This window comes from Pleurodeles waltl, chromosome 9, assembly GCF_031143425.1.
Source record: "Pleurodeles waltl isolate 20211129_DDA chromosome 9, aPleWal1.hap1.20221129, whole genome shotgun sequence".
Lineage (NCBI taxonomy): Eukaryota > Metazoa > Chordata > Amphibia > Caudata > Salamandridae > Pleurodeles > Pleurodeles waltl.
The window spans coordinates 1,177,159,138-1,177,178,695 of NC_090448.1; the positions used below are offsets into that span (position 1 = coordinate 1,177,159,138).

Consider the following 19,558-nt stretch of genomic DNA (forward strand, 5'->3'; position numbering starts at 1 on the left):
GGTGCCCCCCAGCACACACACAGATGTCTGCAGTACACATCTGTACATCTGTACCCAGCGGTGCTCCCCAGCACACACAGATGTTTGCAATACACACATGTACGGCTGTACCCAACGGTTCCCCAAAACACACACACACACAGAGGTCTGCAGTACACATATGTACATCTGTACCCAGCGTCCCCCAGCACACACACACAGATGTCTGCAGTACACATATGTACATCTGTACCCAGCGGTGCCCCGCCACCCCTCCCGAGCCCGGGCCCGGCTGGGGGGGGTGGGCAGTCAGCGGCCCCCGCACCCCCGTGCGCCCCTCGCCGTCTCCCCGTCCCCTCCTCCATCCTCGCCTGGCTCGGGAGGGCAGCGGCGGCTCCGAGCACTGCGGCGGGCGGGACATGGCTCTGGAGCCCGGGGGAGCGCGCTTCCTGGCCCCCGGGGGCGGGCAGCCCACCCTGGCCCGGCCCGGCCGCCCCTAGATCCCGGCCGGAGCCCGGCAGCAGCGGAAAGATGGCGCCCACCAAGCCCGGCTTCCAGCAGCAGCCGCAGCCGGCGCAGGACCCGGCCCGGAGGGAACGGTGAGCGGGGGCCGGGGGTCTGCGGGCACCGACGGGGAAGGAAGGGGCTGGGACCCGCATCCAGGGCTCTGCGCGGCCGCAGGACCCGCCCCGGTGCAGCTGGAGGGGGAGGGCGCACGGGCATCCGCTCCAGCCAGCGCCAGGCCCGGCCTGGAAGAGTCCTGCGCCCCCGCGCCTGGCTCCTGGGGAGAGGGCGCAGGGGCCTGGCACCGTCCTCTGCAGCGCTCCCTGGGCTGCCTGCTGGGGAGAGGGCGCAGGGGCCTGGCACAGTCCTCTGCAGCGCTGCCTGCTGGGGAGAGGGCGCGGGGGCCTGGCACAGTCCTCTGCAGCGCTGCCTGCTGGGGAGAGGGCTCAGGGGCCTGGCACCGTCCTCTCCAGCGCTCCCTGGGCTGCCTGCTGGGGAGAGGGCTCAGGGGCCTGGCACCGTCCTCTGCAGCGCTGCCTGCTGGGGAGAGGGCTCAGGGGCCTGGCACCGTCCTCTGCAGCGCTCCCTGGGCTGCCTGCTGGGGAGAGGGCGCAGGGGCCTGGCACCGTCCTCTGCAGCGCTGCCTGCTGGGGAGAGGGCTCAGGGGCCTGGCACCGTCCTCTGCAGCGCTGCCTGCTGGGGAGAGGGCGCAGGGGCCTGGCACCGTCCTCTGCAGCGCTGCCTGCTGGGGAGAGGGCTCAGGGGCCTGGCACCGTCCTCTGCAGCGCTCCCTGGGCTGCCTGCTGGAGAGAGGGCGCAGGGGCCTGGCACCGTCCTCTGCAGCGCTCCCTGGGCTGCCTGCTGGGGAGAGGGCGCAGGGACCTGGCACCGTCCTCTGCAGCGCTCCATGGGCTGCCTGCTGGGAAGACGGGCGCAGGGGCCTGGCACCGTCCTCTGCAGCGCTCCCTGGGCTGCATGCTGGGGAGACGGGCGCAGGGGCCTGGCACCGTCCTCTGCAGCGCTCCATGGGCTGCCTGCTGGGAAGACGGGCGCAGGGGCCTGGCACCGTCCTCTGCAGCGCTCCATGGGCTGCCTGCTGGGAAGACGGGCGCAGGGGCCTGGCACAGTCATCTGCAGCGCTCCCTGGGCTGCCTGCTGAGGAGAGAGGCGCAGGGGCCTGGCACCGTCCTCTGCAGCGCTCCCTGGCCTGGCTGCTGGGGAGAGGGGCGCAGGGGCCTGGCACAGTCCTCTGCAGCGCTGCCTGGCCTGGCTGCTGGGGAGAGGGGCGCAGGGGCCTGGCACAGTCCTCTGCAGCGCTGCCTGGGCCTGGGCTTCCACCTACTCTTCCTTTCTGCACCCATACGCTGCATCGCTCTCTGCGCCCTGGGCTGGCGCTGCACCAACTCCCTGCGCCCAGGCCTGGCACTTACCCTCCCTCCTGCACCCGTCCTCTGCGCCGCTCTCTGCGCCATGGGCAGGGACTGGTGCTCTGTACCCACTCCCTGCGCATAGCCCTGGCACCAATCCTTCCTCCTGCACCCATCCTCTGCACCGCTCCCTGCGCCCTGGGCTAGCGCTGGTACTCTGCACCCTCTCCTTGCGCCCAGGCCTGGCACTTACCCTCCCTCCGTGCACCCGTCCTCTGCAGAACTCCCTGCGCTCAGGCTTTGCACCTACCCTCACCTTCACCTTTCCTTTGCACCGCTCCCAGCGCCTTGTGCAGGCACCCACCTCCCCCACCTGTTCTCTGCAGCCAGCATAGTCACCCTCTCCCCTGCATCCGGCCTCTGCAACCTTCCCTGCGTCCCGCCTGACATCCGTCCTATGCAAACACCCTCCCAAGCCTGGCACCAACCCTATCCCTTGCACCTATCACCTGTAGCCAGAACATCTCTGCGTCCAGGCCTGGAACCCCTGCACCTCTCCCCTGCACCTGTCCCTGCACCCAGGCCTGGCACCCACCCCCTGCACACATCGTCAGCACCGCTATCTGATGTCAAGCCACCCCCTGGCACCTACGCTCTGCACCGCTCCCTGCTCCCAGGCCTGGCACCTACACCCGGCATCTACTCTCTGCACACTACACCTCTCCAAAACCTGCAGAGCTGCACTCGCCCTGGCCCAAGTTGGCATCCGGCCTCTGCACCGCTTCCTGCTCCTAGCCTTTGTCCCATTCCTCACTGCCCAGTCTTTACCCCTGGCATGCAGCCCATGCATCAAGACTTTGCGCCCGCAGGCAGGCGCTACCCTCATCATCTGTGCAGGATATAGATATCCTGTACCCATCCTGGCACGTCTACTCGTCTCCTCGCCTCGGCATCCTGCTGCCATCTGCCCTCTGCAGGCAGAACGCTCTGCCACCCCACCGCCCCCCTGAGCCCTGCTTCCACCCTTGCACTGAGGCCTGAATGCACCCCAAGGTCTGGTGCTCGCTTTCCACCCCCTGCCCTCTGCTTCCACCACTTAACCGCTCCTCCACAATCTGTCCTACTCCACCTTGCACCTTACCCTGCATCTGGTATCTTTACCGGACATCTCTTCTGCTCCCACCCTTTGTACCTTATCCTGCATCTGGCCTCTTTACCGGGCATCTCTTTTGCTCCCACCCGTTGTACCTTACCCTGCATCTGGCCTCCTTACCCTGCATCTCTTCTGCTCCCCCCCGTTGTACCTTACCCTGCATCTGGCCTCCTTACCCTGCATCTCTTCTGCTCCCACCCGTTGTACCTTACCCTGCATCTGGCCTCTTTACCCTGCATCTCTTCTGCTCGCACCCTTTCTACCTTACACTGCATCTGGCCTCTTTACAGAGCATCTCTTTTGCTCCCACCCTTTGTACCCTACACTGCACCTGGCCTCTTTACCCTGCATATCTTCTGCTCCCACTCTTTGTACCTTACACTGCATCTGGCCTCTTTACCGGGCATCTCTTTTGCTCCCACCCTTTGTACCCTACACTGCACCTGGCCTCTTTACCCTGCATATCTTCTGCTCCCACTCTTTGTACCTTACACTGCATCTGGCCTCTTTACCCTGCATCTTTTCTGCTCCCACCCTTTGTACCTTACACTGCACTTGGCCTCTTTACCGGGCATCTCTTCTGCTCCCACCCTTTGTACCTTACACTGCATCTGGCCTCTTTACCGCATATCTCTTCTGCTCCCACTCTTTGTACCTTACACTGCATCTGGCCTCTTTACCGTGTATCTCTTCTGCTCCCACCCTTTGTACCTTACACTGCATCTGGCCTCTTTGCCCTGCATCTCTTCTGCTCCCACCCTTTGTACCTTACCCTGCATCTGGCCTCTTTACCGGGCATCTCTTCTGCTTCCACCCTTTGTACCTTACACTGCATCTGGCCTTTTTACCGGGCATCTCTTTTGCTCCCACCCTTTGTACCCTACACTGCACCTGGCCTCTTTACCCTGCATATCTTCTGCTCCCACTCTTTGTACCTTACAATGCATCTGGCCTCTTTACCCTGCATCTTTTCTGCTCCCACCCTTTGTACCTTACACTGCACTTGGCCTCTTTACCGGGCATCTCTTCTGCTCCCACCCTTTGTACCTTACACTGCATCTGGCCTCTTTGCCCTGCATCTCTTCTGCTCCCACCCTTTGTACCTTACCCTGCATCTGGCCTCTTTAACCTGCATCTCTTCTGCTCCCACCCTTTGTACCTTACACTGCATCTGGCCTCTTTATCGGGCATCTCTTCTGCTTCCACCCTTTGTACCTTACACTGCATCTAGCTTCTGTACCCTGAATCTCTTCTGCTCCCACCCCTTGCACCTTACCCTTCATCTGGTCTCTTTACCGGGCATCTCTTCTGCTCCTACCCTTTGCACCTTACCCTGCATCTGGCCTCTTTACCCTGCATCTCTTCTGCTCCCACCCTTTGTACCGTACACTGCACCTTGCCTCTTTACCCTGCATCTCTTCTGCTCCCACCCTTTGTACCGTACACTGCACCTTGCCTCTTTACCCTACATCTCTTCTGCTCCCACCCTTTGTACCTTACTCTGCATCTGGCCTCTTTACCCTGCATCTCTTCTGCTCCCTCCCTTTGTACCTTACACTGCATCTAGCTTATTTACCCTGCATCTCTTCTGCTCGCACCCTTTGTACCTTACACTTCATCTGGCCTCTTTAACGGGCATCTCTTTTGCTCCCACTCTTTGTACCTTACACTGCACCTGGCCTCTTTACCCTGCATCTCTTTTGCTCCCACCCTTTGTACCTTACACTGCATCTAGCTTATTTACCCGGCATCTCTTCTGCTCCCACCCTTTGTACCTTACACTTCATCTGGCCTCTTTACCAGGCATCTTTTCTGCTCCCACCCTTTGTACCTTACACTGCATCTGGCCTCTTTACTGGGCATCTCTTCTGCACCCACCCTTTGTACCTTACACTGCATCTGGCCTCTTTGCCCTGCATCTCTTCTGCTCCCACCCCTTGTACCTTACACTGCATCTGGCCTATTTACCCTGCATTTCTTCTGCTCCCACCCTTAGTACCTTACACTGCACCTGGCCTCTTTACCCTGCATCTCTTCTGCTCCTACCCTTTGTACCTTACACTGCATCTGGCCTCTTTACCGGGCATCTCTTCTGCTTCCACCCTTTGTACCTTACACTGAATCTAGCTTCTGTACCCTGAATCTCTTCTGCTCCCACTTTTTGTACCTTATACTGCATCTACTTTCTTTACCCTGCGTCTCTTCTGCTCCCACCCTTTGTACCTTACACTGCATTCGGCCTCCTTACCGGGCATCTCATCTGCTCCCACCCTTTGTACCTTACACTGCATCTGGCCTCTTTACCCTGCATCTCTTCTGCTCCCACCCTTTGTACCCTACACTGCATTCGGCCTCCTTACCGGGCATCTCATCTGCTCCCACCCTTTGTACCTTACACTGCATCTGGCCTCTTTACCCTGCATCTCTTCTGCTCCCACCCTTTGTACCTTACACTGCATTCGGCCTCCTTACCGGGCATCTCATCTACTCCCACCCTTTGTACCTTACACTGCATCTGGCCTCTTTACCCTGCATCTCTTCTGCTCGCACCCTTTGTACCTTAGACTACACCTGGCCTCTTTACCCTGCATCTCTTCTATTCTGCTCCCACCCTTTGTACCTTACACTGTATCTGGCCTCTTTATCGAGCTTCTCTTCTGCTCCCACAACTTGTACCTTACACTGCATCTAACGTCTTTACCCTGCATGTCTTCTGCTCCTACCTTTGTACCTTACAGTGCATCTGGCCTCTTTACCCTGCATCTCTTCCGCTCCCACTCTTTGTACCTTACACTGCACCTGGCCTCTTTACCCTGCATCTCTTCTGCTCTGACCCTTTGTACCTCATCACTGCATCTACTTTCTTTACCCTGCATCTCTTCTGCTCCCACCCTTTGTACCTCTCTTTTGTTCAGTAAGGCCTGTCCACCTACAGTCTGCACCCACTGACCAGGACACTGGGTACTGGGTCTGAAGTGGAAGGTGGGAACCCATAAAGCCCCCTTCACTCTCCAGGAGCACCCAGGAGGCAGTGGGAAGGCTGAGTGAGATATGGGGTACCATAATAATCACACACAGAGTAGGCCTCAGTGTCAGGTCTAGGGTTTTACTTCAAAGGGAATGGCGCCTCATCAAACAAAGGGTGTGGAGGGGCAGTGGAAACCAGATAGAATAGGTCCAAGCTCCCACAGTGCAAGGAATGGTGCAGAGAGCAGCCTTGGGATTGGGCCCAGAGCCGTGGGGTGGGGTGTGATTTGTTAGAGGTTTGTCACGTCTCAATAGTTCTCTTTACTAGAATGAGCCAATGGCATGAGTTGATGAGACCTCAGCACCACCAATCACCTTGCTACTGTTGAACTTTACCATGGCGATACCCCAGGGGTACGACAGCTCACTGCCAAAGGGGCCGGATTTGAGTTCTAATAGGACAGTTAGGGTTTGTTTAGTTTCCTCTCTGTTCATTTTGTGACATAAGTGAAAATCTAAAGTAGTATATAAAAACTAAATAAAACTTGGTGTGGCCCAGTCATGACCATATGGTTGGGGGGGTCATAGGTCAACATCAGCTAGGAAAAGTAGTATCTCAAGATTTACTAGACGTAGTAAGAAAATGCCAGGCTCCCAAGCTACTGTAGGGACCGAATGTCCCTCACTTATTGTTATTGGTTATTAAGTAACATTGTCTACACTTTTTAGGCCGCAGCCTACCAGACAGCGCAGCTGCCTGGTATGCAAAAACATCTTGAGGAGTTTCAGAAAGGTGACCTAGAAATGCATTCTGCCATTGCTTGCCATTAGCTTTGTGGTTTGTAACTCACGTTTTCCGGCTTTCCATTTCCTGGCTTTATTTGCTTTCGGCTCCCCAGCTCGAGTTCATACCTACCCATGCCAAAGCCCTGTTTGCAATATTCTTCCATGAACTTGTTTTCTGTAATAAAGAGGCCTGTAAATCTTGTTCTTATCTTGTCACATTTGCTGGGCATTTAAAGACCAAGGTCAAATGTCAAGCTATGTCTTCCAGGGAGCCTGGGGTTTATTTTGCTTTCTGCTGACTTCAAAGTGAGACCATATACAGGAAAGTGGAATACAGCATCCATTCTACATGGAGCATGCTTGTGCCCTTTGATAATTTATTTTAGACTTAGCCATCTCAAGAGGTGTGGTGTTCTTCGGCTGCATATTTGCCTTTCGTTCATGGGGCATGAAGTTGGCTATTGGCAATGTCAGGGTGCTTGAAAGCATGAATGTTTCTAAAAGCAAGTTTGAAAACTATTACAAAACAAAAGTCGCACTGATTTAGTATGATGTACCGGGACTACTAAGATGAAACAAATCTGCATATGAATGAAATATATTTTGCGAATTTTTGCACAGACTTTTTCATATTTTACACCTTTTTTGCGAAATGTCTTTACAAATGTAGGTGGCCCGAAAGTTAAGTGTGCAGGACACCCTTGTTACTTGCTTTCTTTAATGTTGATTAACTTGTAAATAGACGCTTGACTGTTTTCAACAGTGGGGTGCACATGCAAAGCTTGGGGACTGCACTGAATTAATCCAATATGCTAGTACTACTAAAATTAAACAGTTTTCCATGTGAATGAAATACATTTTGGGAATGTTTGTAGAGACTTTTTCATATTTAACACATTTTCTGCAAAAATTGCCCCTCTTTGGTGAGTCCATTTAATTTGTAAGACTGCCTTTTTAGGAACAAAGTACAAAACTGCACTTCAGTCTCAGCTTTAGCTGACATATGGTGATCTTGAGCAATTCACACTGTTTATGGCCCATTCACTGTCAAGCACAGGATGAGATCTTTTCATAGGAGAGAGCCAAAGCCAGCCACATTTTAACACAATTTAACAATGCTTGGTTTTCACTTTGATGTGTAAAGCATATTCTTTATTGCAGTGGTGGCTGCCGCAAATGTCAAAGAGGGGGTGGGTGGGATGACGGTGGATGCAGGGGGAAACAACATTTAAAAAAATGTAAAAAAACACTTACCTCGCGCTGCCTGTCTCCCCCGCCATCTCCTGCCGTCTCGCTTCTCTTTTGCTGTGCCAACATACGCTGGGACACCAGCACAGTCTCCCCAGCAATCCTGGCGCTGCTTACATGCTAAACATAGCATGTAAGCACCGTCAGGATTGGTCTGTGTAGCAGTCACTGCCGCTCAGACACAAGCCTGGGGTCTGGGCTCTTTCTCCAGCCCGGCTGTGTATACAGACGGGTTGGAAAAACCTAAGTGCGCATGTGTGTTTGGCTGGCCTCAGACAGCCGACCAAACACATATGCGCACTTAGTGCACTCTCCCCTCCTCACCCTCCAACCTCCCGTGGCCCAGCCTTGTCCCTCCCTGTACACTCTGCTGGCTGTCAGCAGAGTCAGCAGATGAAAAATGATGAAAAATAAAACAATAGCAAGCTTTTGTTTTATTTTTTTCCTGCTGGCTCAGCCAGTGGGGCGAGGCGACGCCCCTCCACCACTGTGGAGGAGACACCCCTGCTTTTTTGATGACATTTGTGGCAACTCATTTTGGAGAGTTGGATACGTTTAAAGGCACCGTTTTTTGGAAGTTTTTGTGTTATGTTTAGCTACACAATAATTATGCATTTTGTCTGCAACTGTGTCTTTTTTGGAACACATATGTTATTGGATATAAGCAATATCCTAATTTGTCCTTGCAGGCACTAGGGTCATGACCTGAACACTGCATGAGGTGTAGTGGCAAAGGGGCCGAAAGGTCCAGGAAACCCACTGAACACAGAATATGCTATAGTTTACTACTAAACAAGCAGCCACAAGTGCAGTCTCCTTGCTGGCAATAGGGCCATGGTTTGAATAGTGCAGCAGGTATAGTGGCACAGGGGCCAAATGCTCTAGGAAACCCACTGAACAGCAATTATTGCTATATGTTACCACGGAGCAAGCAGTCACAAGTGCAGTCACCTTGAAGGCAATAGGGCTATGATTTGAATGGTGCACCAGGTACATTGACACAGGGGCCAAAAGCTCTAGGAAACCCACTGAACACCAATTATTGCAATATTTTACTCTTACCCTCAACTCTGAACAAGCTATGGCTGATATCTCCCCTCTCTCTAGCTTCCGTGTGCCGTCCATGTGTTTCCGTGGCACAGTGTGAGTGCTGCCTCCTCTGCAGCTGTTCCACTTCCTGACCCCTGCTCTCTCCCCTCACATGCCTCCTCCCTTGCAAGCTTCCTCTTCTCACCCAGGACACTGGCGAGTCCTAGAAATGTGCATGGATCACTTTTCTTCACTGTACAGGCAGCTTTTATAAACAGCACTTAAAAGTTCTACAGAGTATTTCAGCGCTTTATTAGAGCACCCATTATATTGCACAAATACACTTTTTTATGGCACTGCAGAGATTACTGGATTTGGTCAGGATCACAGAATGTTGAGCTGATAGCGCAGTTCCCCAAGTCGACAGCTCATTCCATTACTTCACATCTTTATTATAGTCATCTGACACATGTACAAAAAACATTGAGAAAGACAATAGAGTTTGCATAGGCTGTACCTATTGGCTTTGCCAATACTTGTTTGTTATTATTACATATAATACAATCTTGAAATAGATACCACAGGATGTGCACTGTACAGAAACTTCCCCAGCATTTGATTTTACTAAAATGATTTCTATGTAGAATAGCAACCCAAGCCATCCAAAAGAGGGCTGCACATAACTGACGCCTCTTAGTTAACTATTGGCATTGTCAGAGTGGGTGGAAGCATGAACATTTCAAAATTCATGTTTGAAAACTATTCCTTAAAAAATACTTACACTGATTTTGTCTGATGTACTACTAAGATGAAACAGTTCTGCATGTGGGTAAAATACATTTTTGGAATTTTTGGAGGGAAATGTTCATACTTTACACGTTTGTTGCAGAATGTCTTTAAAAATGATGGTGGCCAAAGAGTTAACTGTGCAGGACACCCTAGTTACTTGCTTTCTTTCATGTCAATTAACTTGTAAATAAATGCTTCCCCGTTTTGAACAGGGGCTGCATGCAGGGGTCAGGAGGGCGCTCGTGGCCCCCAGACTATAGATCTCCAGGGATGTTATAGTATAGATTATACAGCAGCTCTGGCTTCAATTACAGCAGCTTAGATGCAAGTTTTAAAAAAAGAAAACAATATAACACAGTCAACACTGGCTGTGTCATAAAGCTTTTTGTCTTTTCTTTCAGCCATTTGTGAAATACTTAAAAACATTGGCAAAACCAATAGATCACTCATATGCAAGACCTATTGGCTTTGCCAATGCTTGTTGAAAGAGTAGTAAAGATGTGGACATTCAAACACCACTGGTCCCTGGGAGCCCTGACCTCCTTTGCTGGGTCTGGTCCTTTTACCCATAAAGGTTGGGAACCTGTAGGAGAAGGGCTTGTGGTTCTTGGAGCCCCAGATTCTGGTGATAAAACTATTTCTGCTAAGGGGTTTAGAAGACCCTCTGACCTCCAGAGAACAGCTGTAACCCAGAGCATGGATTAAACAAGCACAGTTTGACCTCTCAGTCCTGCTGGCGAGCATCGGATCTGGAGATGATGGGATGGGCCATTGGTTGGAAATCTGCACATCTGGGGAGGATCTGGAGAGGGGTCCCCTTAGTGAGCTCTGGAGACCTCTTGCTTCTGGGGTGGAGTTAGGGAAATTTAGCTCATGTCCCAGTTTTTAAAGAGGGTGGACTGAAAATGATGGGAGGTGCCTTTTTAGGTCGAGCCTAGGGAGCGCGCAAGCACTGTCTTCAAGACATGCTGTAATCTACATCTGTTGGCTTGCACCATGCCCATCACTTTAATTTGTTCCTTGGCCTGCCTTTCAAAATTACTTTGGTTTCTTTGGTAAATGCTTTACTTTTGTCCTGCCTTCTTGCTGTTTGGTTCCTGTTCTGGGGACTGGCCCAGTTATATAGATGATTGCACGATCACCCATAAACATTTGTGTAGGCGCACTACTTTTTTCTTCTGCTTCAGCTTGTTTTGTTAGTTTTGTGCTCGTGTTCTGCTCCATATCCGCAATGTTTTTTTTCTTTTGGGGCACTTGGATCACGGCCTAGCTGCACCATAAAGGCATGTCACACCTGACCTTGCTGTCTAAACAAAATGCGTTGAATGTTGTGTTTGCTGGCTTTGGAGTCAAACGTGCACAGCTGATGTTTTCAACCACATGCTTTTTTTAGGTCAGAAACACACTGATTACTTTGATTACCTTGGCTCAGAAACAAATGAGCTCCGCTGATGGCATAATCTCTTGTGAAACACACATTGCATTCATGTTTTTTTGAATTAACAATAAATACAGGGAAAGCCAATGCCGGCACCCTGCCCACTCCCTTCGCTGACTGCATAGTAAGGCTCATCAGTGTTTGGAATGCGGTTTGAGAAGAGCATACTGAAAGTCTTGTCAAGAGATGTGTTCTCTGTCCTATCAACCAGCAGGACCGAGTGGTTAGATAAAGCCTCATCAGGGGTCCGATTGAACTGTCACTAAAAACTGTAATAAAGTAAAATGTAAGGTAAAGTTTTATATACATTTTGTAATTCAGAGGTAATGAAAGGGTCAGTAAACAACATTTATAGTCCTTACAGTGCAGCTTTTATGCAAAGGGTCTATTGGGTGACACCCATCTGGTACCCAGTAGTGCTTTGTCCTTTAGTGCCAGGGCTCAGTGCTTGACAGTCTTTCTTCTCTGTCTACACTCCATGTTCTCTATATGTGTCGCCATTGCCTAGTCCGTGCTCATGCTGGACTGCTGCCTTTCCTAACAGGTAGTACCTGGTCTCCTGACTGTGCAGCGGCAGCCATGGGGGACAGAGGTTTCGTGAGCTTCATGGCACTGCGCTTTCCTCTCCAATGTGTTTTTATATAGCTGCTGTGAATGAGGATGTTTGAAACATGGTCTACGTTAAAAAAAAAGTGTCACTTTTCATTGATATTGGCACATATGTTCCTACCGTACAACCAAACTGCCGCTAGAAATGTTAGTCACTCGCACGCTTGATATAGATGCCAACGGAGGAGGTCACAGATGCATCACAGGACACAGACATTTTACAATCTATTACCTGGCGTGGGTTTTCCCACCTTTGGGAGCGAAGGTCTGTTTTCTTTGCTTTCACTGATACAGCTTGCCCTACCACGCTGCTTTAGAACATCACAACACATAGGGCCAGATGTATGAAGAATCCACTTTGCGATTGTCTAATAGTGAATTTTAAGAAATTGCTATTTCTGATTCGCAAAATGGTATTACCATATTTGCGATTCGGTAATAGCGATTTCTTAAAAATCGCAAATGCTATTACCAAATAGCAAATAGCAATTCTGAGGCCTTTCATATCTTAGCGCTGGGTACCAGGTGTTGATTATTACCTAACTCAAGGGTACTCAATTTATTGACCTCAGAAAGATGAAAGGCGGAGTGGACCCTGCCGACTTTGAATCTCTGATTATTTGGTCAAACATTCCATCTGCTCAGTGCAAGTTTCCTTTTTTGTTAACTGGCAGGTATGAACGTTTTGACTCATTTTTTAATAAAGATCTGAACATCTTTATTAAATTCTATCTTACAGCTAATCATAATGTGCACCATGCATTCACTGCAGGCGGCCGCTGAGAATGAAGCAGAAAGTATTGCTGATAATTTTAGGCAGGACCGCAGGAATTATGCGGGAGGGAGGTCAGAGTATGCAGCAGGGTTGACTAAGTTGTGCGGCAAGGAAAGGCAAATTATGTAACGTAATGCGGCAGATTTTGTGATGGCGCTCCTTCATAATTATGTCATGTTAACACTGTCCAGCCAAAGGTTTCAGTTAATTAATACCAGTATAATATCAAAATACTGCAATATTGGAATTGTAGATGGCCAGGCAGGCTCTGCATAGAGCTTTCTACTGCTCTGCAACAGGTGACGCTCTGAATTTAGTCCTTTTGGATTCATTCGAGCTAGAAACATTTTTGTTGTTAAAATCTGCACATTGCGCGCAGGTGATGGGAACTGCAGCAAATTCATACTGATGCGGAAACCCTCCAGCCGCAGAGTCACATTAATCAGTTAAAGTAAATGTTTTGATATAACGTTTGTTTTGCACCTTTATAATTACTAATATTTTTCTTTTTATTACCAAAATCATTCCTCCACCCCCTCAAGACAACACTTTCAAGTTGCTAAGTGGCATTGTGTCCTCTGTCCTAAATGAGGTTTATCCCTCCTTCCCAATCAGTCCATCCTCGCTCTGGGGTACTTCGCTCGCTGCTGCTTCAGAACATAACATCCCCTCGCGTTTGTGAAGAGCATGCTTGGCACTGAAACCAGATCTCCACTGTCCTCCAAGTCAAGGGTACTAGCTGACCCTAGAAGGATTAAAGGCTGAGGGGACCCCGCAGAACCTGAGCCTGAGACTATGAGGTGAAGCCCAGGCCCCTGCAGTGAATGCATCAATCACTCTTCTAGCCTGCCATCTCTGGGTACTCCTAGGACATCAGTCCAGCTCCACACCTGAGAACCTGTTGGTGTGCAGAATCCTGGTCAGAGACCCCTTCTGATTCCCTCCCACGCCATCATGGCGTCCTGGAGCACTCTCCTGTTGGCGCGCTTCTTCTTCTGATGTAAGCTCAGCCTCGCCAGGCTCTTCCTTGTCACTTCTGGTCGCTTTCAGCTCCTTCGTCACGGTGTCTACAGCACTTAGCTCTCCTTCGGGCTTTACCCCTCCCTAAGTAAGACTACCTTCCCCTTGTTCTCTAGATGCTGGTTCCTTCCTCTCTGTATCCACCATCATCTCGAGCTCCTTTCTTTACCTTGCTTTCATTGTGGATCCTTCCTAGTTCTTTCCCAAAGCCCACCTCTCCTCTTGGTTCTTCTAGCTGACTTACTCCTACAAGCTCTGAAAAACGTGCTGGTTTAAGCCCCTTAAAGCCTCTAGATTTCACATTTCTGATAGGTTTCCATCAGTGTGTTGACGTGTTTGGTCTTGGAACTATTTTCTTTTTCCCTGCTCGTGTTGAACACGTATGCTTTCTTCGCACCTTCTTCTTGCCTGGGTCTGAAACTGAAGAGACGTTTATGCGTTTCCAACATTTTTGGGTGGAATCAACATGATCAAATTTTGTGAATGTATGCGCAATGAAAGCCCACCTTTCTTTGTAATTATGTTTCAGCATTTTTAAACTTGGTAACACAATCTACACAAATACATTCCACACCATGCCACATAATTCCAATCAGCATAATTTCACTCAATGCCACACAGTTCCATGCCACACAATTCAATTCTACTCATTTCCATTCAACAGCACATAATTTGACAACAAACCACATAGTGAGATTCAACAACACAGTTACACAACACACCACATACATCCAATCCACACCACAGAATTCCACGTCATGCCACACAATTCAACAGCACACCACATAATTAGTTTGCACTACATATCACTCTGCACCACAAAATACCATTTCACATAATTGCACTCCGTGACACACAATTCCACTCCCCATTATTACATTACACTTAATACCACATAACTACTATCCACATAATTCCACTGCACACAATGCCACATAATTCCACTACAGAAATCCACTGCACACAATTCCATCACACACAATTCCACAACTAGCAATTCCAATCCAAACCACATACTTCCACTCCACACTACATACTTCCACTCCACACTACATACATCCACTCCACACTACATACATCCACTCCACACTACATACATCCACTCCACACCACATACTTCCACTCCACACCACATACTTCCACTCCACACTACATACTTCCACTCCACACTACATACATCCACTCCACACTACATACTTCCACTCCACACTACATACTTCCACTCCACACTACATACATCCACTCCACACTACATACATCCACTCCACACTACATACATCCACTCCACACTACATACTTCCACTCCACACTACATACATCCACTCCACACTACATACATCCACTCCATACTACATACATCCACTCCACACTACATACTTCCACTCCACACTACATACTTCCACTCCACACTACATACATCCACTCCACACTACATACTTCCACTCCACACTACATACATCCACTCCACACTACATACATCCACTCCACACTACATACTTCCACTCCACACTACATCCACTCCACACTACATCCACTCCACACCACATACATCCACTCCACACTACATACATCCACTCCACACTACATACTTCCACTCCACACCACATACATCCACTCCACACTACATACATCCACTCCACACTACATACTTCCACTCCACACTACATACATCCACTCCACACTACATACATCCACTCCACACTACATACATCCACTCCACACTACATACATCCACTCCAAACCAAACCACGAGTAAAGACATTTCCATTTACAAGCAAATATCTCCAATTCTCACAAATGCCGGACCTATTGCATTGCAAACGCTGGTTTATGTTTTCTAGAGCAGGGATAGTTAGCAGCTGTTATAAGAAAGCAATGCAATGAACACGCATGATACTGGCTTTAAAAATTGCATTTTATTTATGTCCTTAGTGCCTCTGCTGTAACTCTGTGCTGAGCTCATTCTGCTGCTCAGTTGAAGTAAAATTGTAGTCCTTCTTCTATGTTTATGAAAGGTGCCGGTATTTGGCTTTAGAATTCTCGTTGCCCTAGGTGTGGGGGGGCGCTGCTTGTGACACCGGTGGGCGGTAGTGGGGGGGGGGGCTGTGGAAGTAGGAGGGGGCCTTGTTGGATGAGTGGGACTCACACCTCTGCAGGAGGCAGGGGCTAGTAACCGGGGGTCGTAGGGGAAGCACTGAGGGCTTGCGAGGGGTCCTCCGCTGGGGGTGGCGAGGACCACCTAGAGACACCCCTCGGGCAGCCAGGTGGATCGGGACCTCGGGAAGAGCTCCAAAAGGTGAGTCCCAGCTCAGGTGGTGGGGCATCTGACAGTTCTGGTGCCCGGCACATTTCTTCCAGGGAACTTGTTTGAGGGAAGACTAATTTGAAGCTCGTGGGGGGGGGGTGGACATACTCATTTCCGGGAAGGCCTTGGCAGGGGGCCATCTCCATTCAGTAATGGAGAAACAAGCTTGTTTCTGCGGTGCTCGGGATGCAGGGGAGAGACAATTTACCGACGGTCCCCTGGTGATGCCTCTGAAAATGGATTACTGGGGGGACCTGTCCATGCCATCTCGGAGCGAGCCAGCTGAGAAGCAGCCCCTCTGACAGCCCGGATGTGGATGGCACAGGAGCACTGGAGGAAGTCAGGCACCCAGTGGGGCAAATTCTCACCCCGCTGTGCAAACCTAGCGCCTAGTCAGGAACGCACAGTTTCTCAGGGCTGCCTTGCTTTATGTTTCCTCCTTAGCACCGCCGGCGAAACTGAATCCGCACATCTCTTGCATCCTGAAACCACTCAGCAAAGCGCCTAGACCAATTTAGTAAAATCAGAAAGTATTTCATGATCAAAACAAGGTCAAAATGACCCAAATTGGCTCAGTCACTGGTATGTTATAGCTTCTTAAAGTGACAGTTGCATTCCACTAGCCGTCTCCATGGTCAGTCAATGAAAGTTCCTGTGCAGGACTCACAAGTGGCCACTGCAGGACTTCCCTCCATTCACACAGCACAACTTCCGCGGCAAGACTCGCTCGTGCTTTCAGTTAGGCCAGAGGGGCTGGATGGCAGTCATTCGCAGTGTGCTGACAGCCACACTACAACGCTTCCTAGTGAGGTTCTCCACGGGTGTCTCTGGCTCGTTTCTCCACAGCAGGCATAGTTTCTTCTGTTTCCTGCGCCAGTAGATGGTACCCCCTCCTCAGATACCAGTTCAGCCCCTGGTGACACCAAAGTCCTGCCATCCCCTGGACCGTCCTCTCTCTGGAGACCAGTTCACACTGAGTGTAAGTTGGCCTAGTCAATCACTTCCCAGCACCAACAAAGAACCTTTACAGAGAACAGTAGCCCTCTGTATGTAAATAGCAGCCGTGGCCGTCCTTTAGGGCGGAGGAGCCACGCCCCCGCCTTTTGCCCCTCATGAAGAGTGCCTGTCAGGCTGGTCAAAGGTCAGCCTGTCAGACACTCTTCATGTTCAGATCAGGCAGCAGGAGCAAGACATGAGCATCCTCAGCTCAGCAAAGGTGCCTCGAGGCCCTTCCCCTCAGTGAGGAGGGGAAGCATAACCAATTGACTCCGCCCTGGGCGCTTCAGGTTTAAGCACTGAAGCGTCCAGGGCGAGTGTCAATCAGTGCCACCTTGTCACAGGGTGGGGTGGGGTCAGCAGTCTCACTGACCCCATCCCACTCTGTGACGAGGCTTGGACAGCTGCCTTCCCTCATTGGCTGACCTAAGGTCAACCAGTGAGGGAAGGCAGCAGTCCCAACCCTCCTGGGACCTCTGAGGCAGAGCTGAAGGTAAGTATGAGTGTGTGTGTGTGTTTTTTTTAAAAGAATGTTTGGTGCGTGTGTGTATGTTTGAATATTTGATGAGTGTTGTGAATGGATGTGCTTGTGCGCGCATGTGTGAATGAATGAGTGTGAGTGTGCTTACCGCCCACCCCCTCCCTCCTAAAATTACCGGCCGCTACTGGTCATAAGGCTAGAACAATGTAATTCACTAACACTGTGGATATTCGGCTAATACTGTGGCATTGCGCGTTGTCATGGGCAATGCAAGATAAACCAAGACCCAAAAAGGATATGCACCACAAAACATTCGGGGGAGGGGGAGTGCAGCAGAAAAACATACAATGCCTGGAAGGCAGAACGCATGTTTAGGCCCGCCCGACCCCCCATTAGGAAGAGTACGGTAATTTTGGAAAATCTTTTGGGACAGGCCTGATAGGGTGAGCGCAAGAGCCCGGCATCTGTAATATGTCCCTTAGGTTAATCCACCATGCCTCCGTGTGCGGCAAGATGATTGGTCCAGGGCTGCAGGACCTCTATTGAGGTTTCAGCCCCCACTGTTGCCACACTAAAAGAAGTCTGAGAAGTGTGCCCAACAGGGGGCACACGCTGACAGATGGGTCGGAGAGAACCTGCTGGCCCCCACCTTTGTGGCATAGTGGGTGGTTGTAGAAAGCAGCCTGCGAGCGTGTGGCCCACCGCCGGCCACTTTGCTTCGGTCCTGACACCCCAGCACCTTCGACACTGGCTCCAGGTGAGGCGCGGTGCGGGGCACAGGGAGGCTGGGGAGACCTTGCTCCTCCAGCGGGCATTGTAGGTGGTGATGTTGGGTCCCAAGTCAGGGGAAGAGCTCTGTGTCGGCATTGCTACACATGTAGGTGTGCAGCGGTCGAGAGGCTTCTCTGAGCTGCTCTTGGTCAAAGGAGTGACTTCAGCACCCGCTCCCCTCCCTTAGCTCAATCTCAGCTCTGGGTCACACGGAGCATGAGGTGGGGAAGGAGTTCCAGAGTTCCACGTCGGTCGGCCTCGCGTTGACTGGGCGAACAGAGGTCACTTGCCCCTCAAGTATTCCCCCCACGGGTGTAATCACGGTGGCGCTCTCCACGTGCCAGGGCACTAGTAAATGATCAATGCAGTGCCCCCATGCACCAGTTACAGAAAAGAAGCCAAGGAGCAGGAAACAGCACTCCCCATGCCTTGGGGGCACTTTGTAGGGCACGAAGAGGCAGGAAGGCCAGCTCAGTGAAAAAAAAGGGGTTATCTGGAGGTTCCTCCTTGCAGTCCAGTAGTGTCCAGGAAAACCCAAGTCAGGGAGCAGCTGGCAGCAGGGTAACAAGCAGAAAGCCATCCAGTGAGCCCTTTTATGACACCCAGCATCAGCAGGTGGCAGGTCAACAGCAGAAGAGTAGACCAGACAAGTCCTTTGTGCAGTCCAGCAGTCCTACCAACAGAGGTTCAGTCACAGTTCCAGAAGTGCTCTAAACACATGGGGTCAGAGCCCCTGTACTTGTACTCCAAAAGCTCCTTTGTTCAGAGGGTAACTTCAAAAGAGACCTTTCAAATGAAGCACAACACCCTTTCTACTCAGCCTTGTCTCCAGACATCAGACGGGGTAATCAGCCATTGTGTGAGGGCAGGACACAGACTATTCACAAATAAAGTATGAACAACCCTCTCCCCAGCCCAGGATTACTATTAGCATGCAGACGCCTCTCTTGTCACACCCAGCCCCTCCTGTGTGATGGCTGTCTGGAAAGTGTGCACCAAATGGAGCTGTCACTCTGCCCCAGATGTGGGTTGGAATAATGCTGAAAAACACTTGACTATAAGCACAGAGAAATGCCCACTTTCTAAAAGTGGCATTTCTAAAATAGTAATGTAAAATCCACCTACACCAAGAAATTGGATTTCTCACTACCATTCCAAGCATACCAAACATGCCCACACTACTACTCACAGATCAGAAAATACCACTTAAACATATATAAGGGATTTTCCCATGCAAACCTATAAGAGAAGCAGCACTCACTGTAGTGAACAATGAAATAGGTTGTGGCTGTCACTATTAGGACATACAACACATAAATTACATGTCCTGCCTTTAACATA

At 50.6% G+C, this 19,558-nt stretch overlaps 1 protein-coding gene across 1 annotated transcript in view; it reads left to right on the forward strand.

Annotated features, from left to right (window-relative positions):
• The first annotated feature begins 374 nt into the window (after positions 1–374).
• NPAS3 (neuronal PAS domain protein 3) overlaps positions 375–19,558 on the forward strand; it is a 1,356,068-nt gene continuing 1,336,884 nt past the window's right edge. The window contains exon 1 of the mRNA XM_069209098.1: positions 375–578. Within this exon, the coding sequence (XP_069065199.1) occupies positions 511–578 (68 nt within the window). The 5' untranslated portion in view covers positions 375–510. The remainder of the gene's footprint in view (positions 579–19,558) is intronic.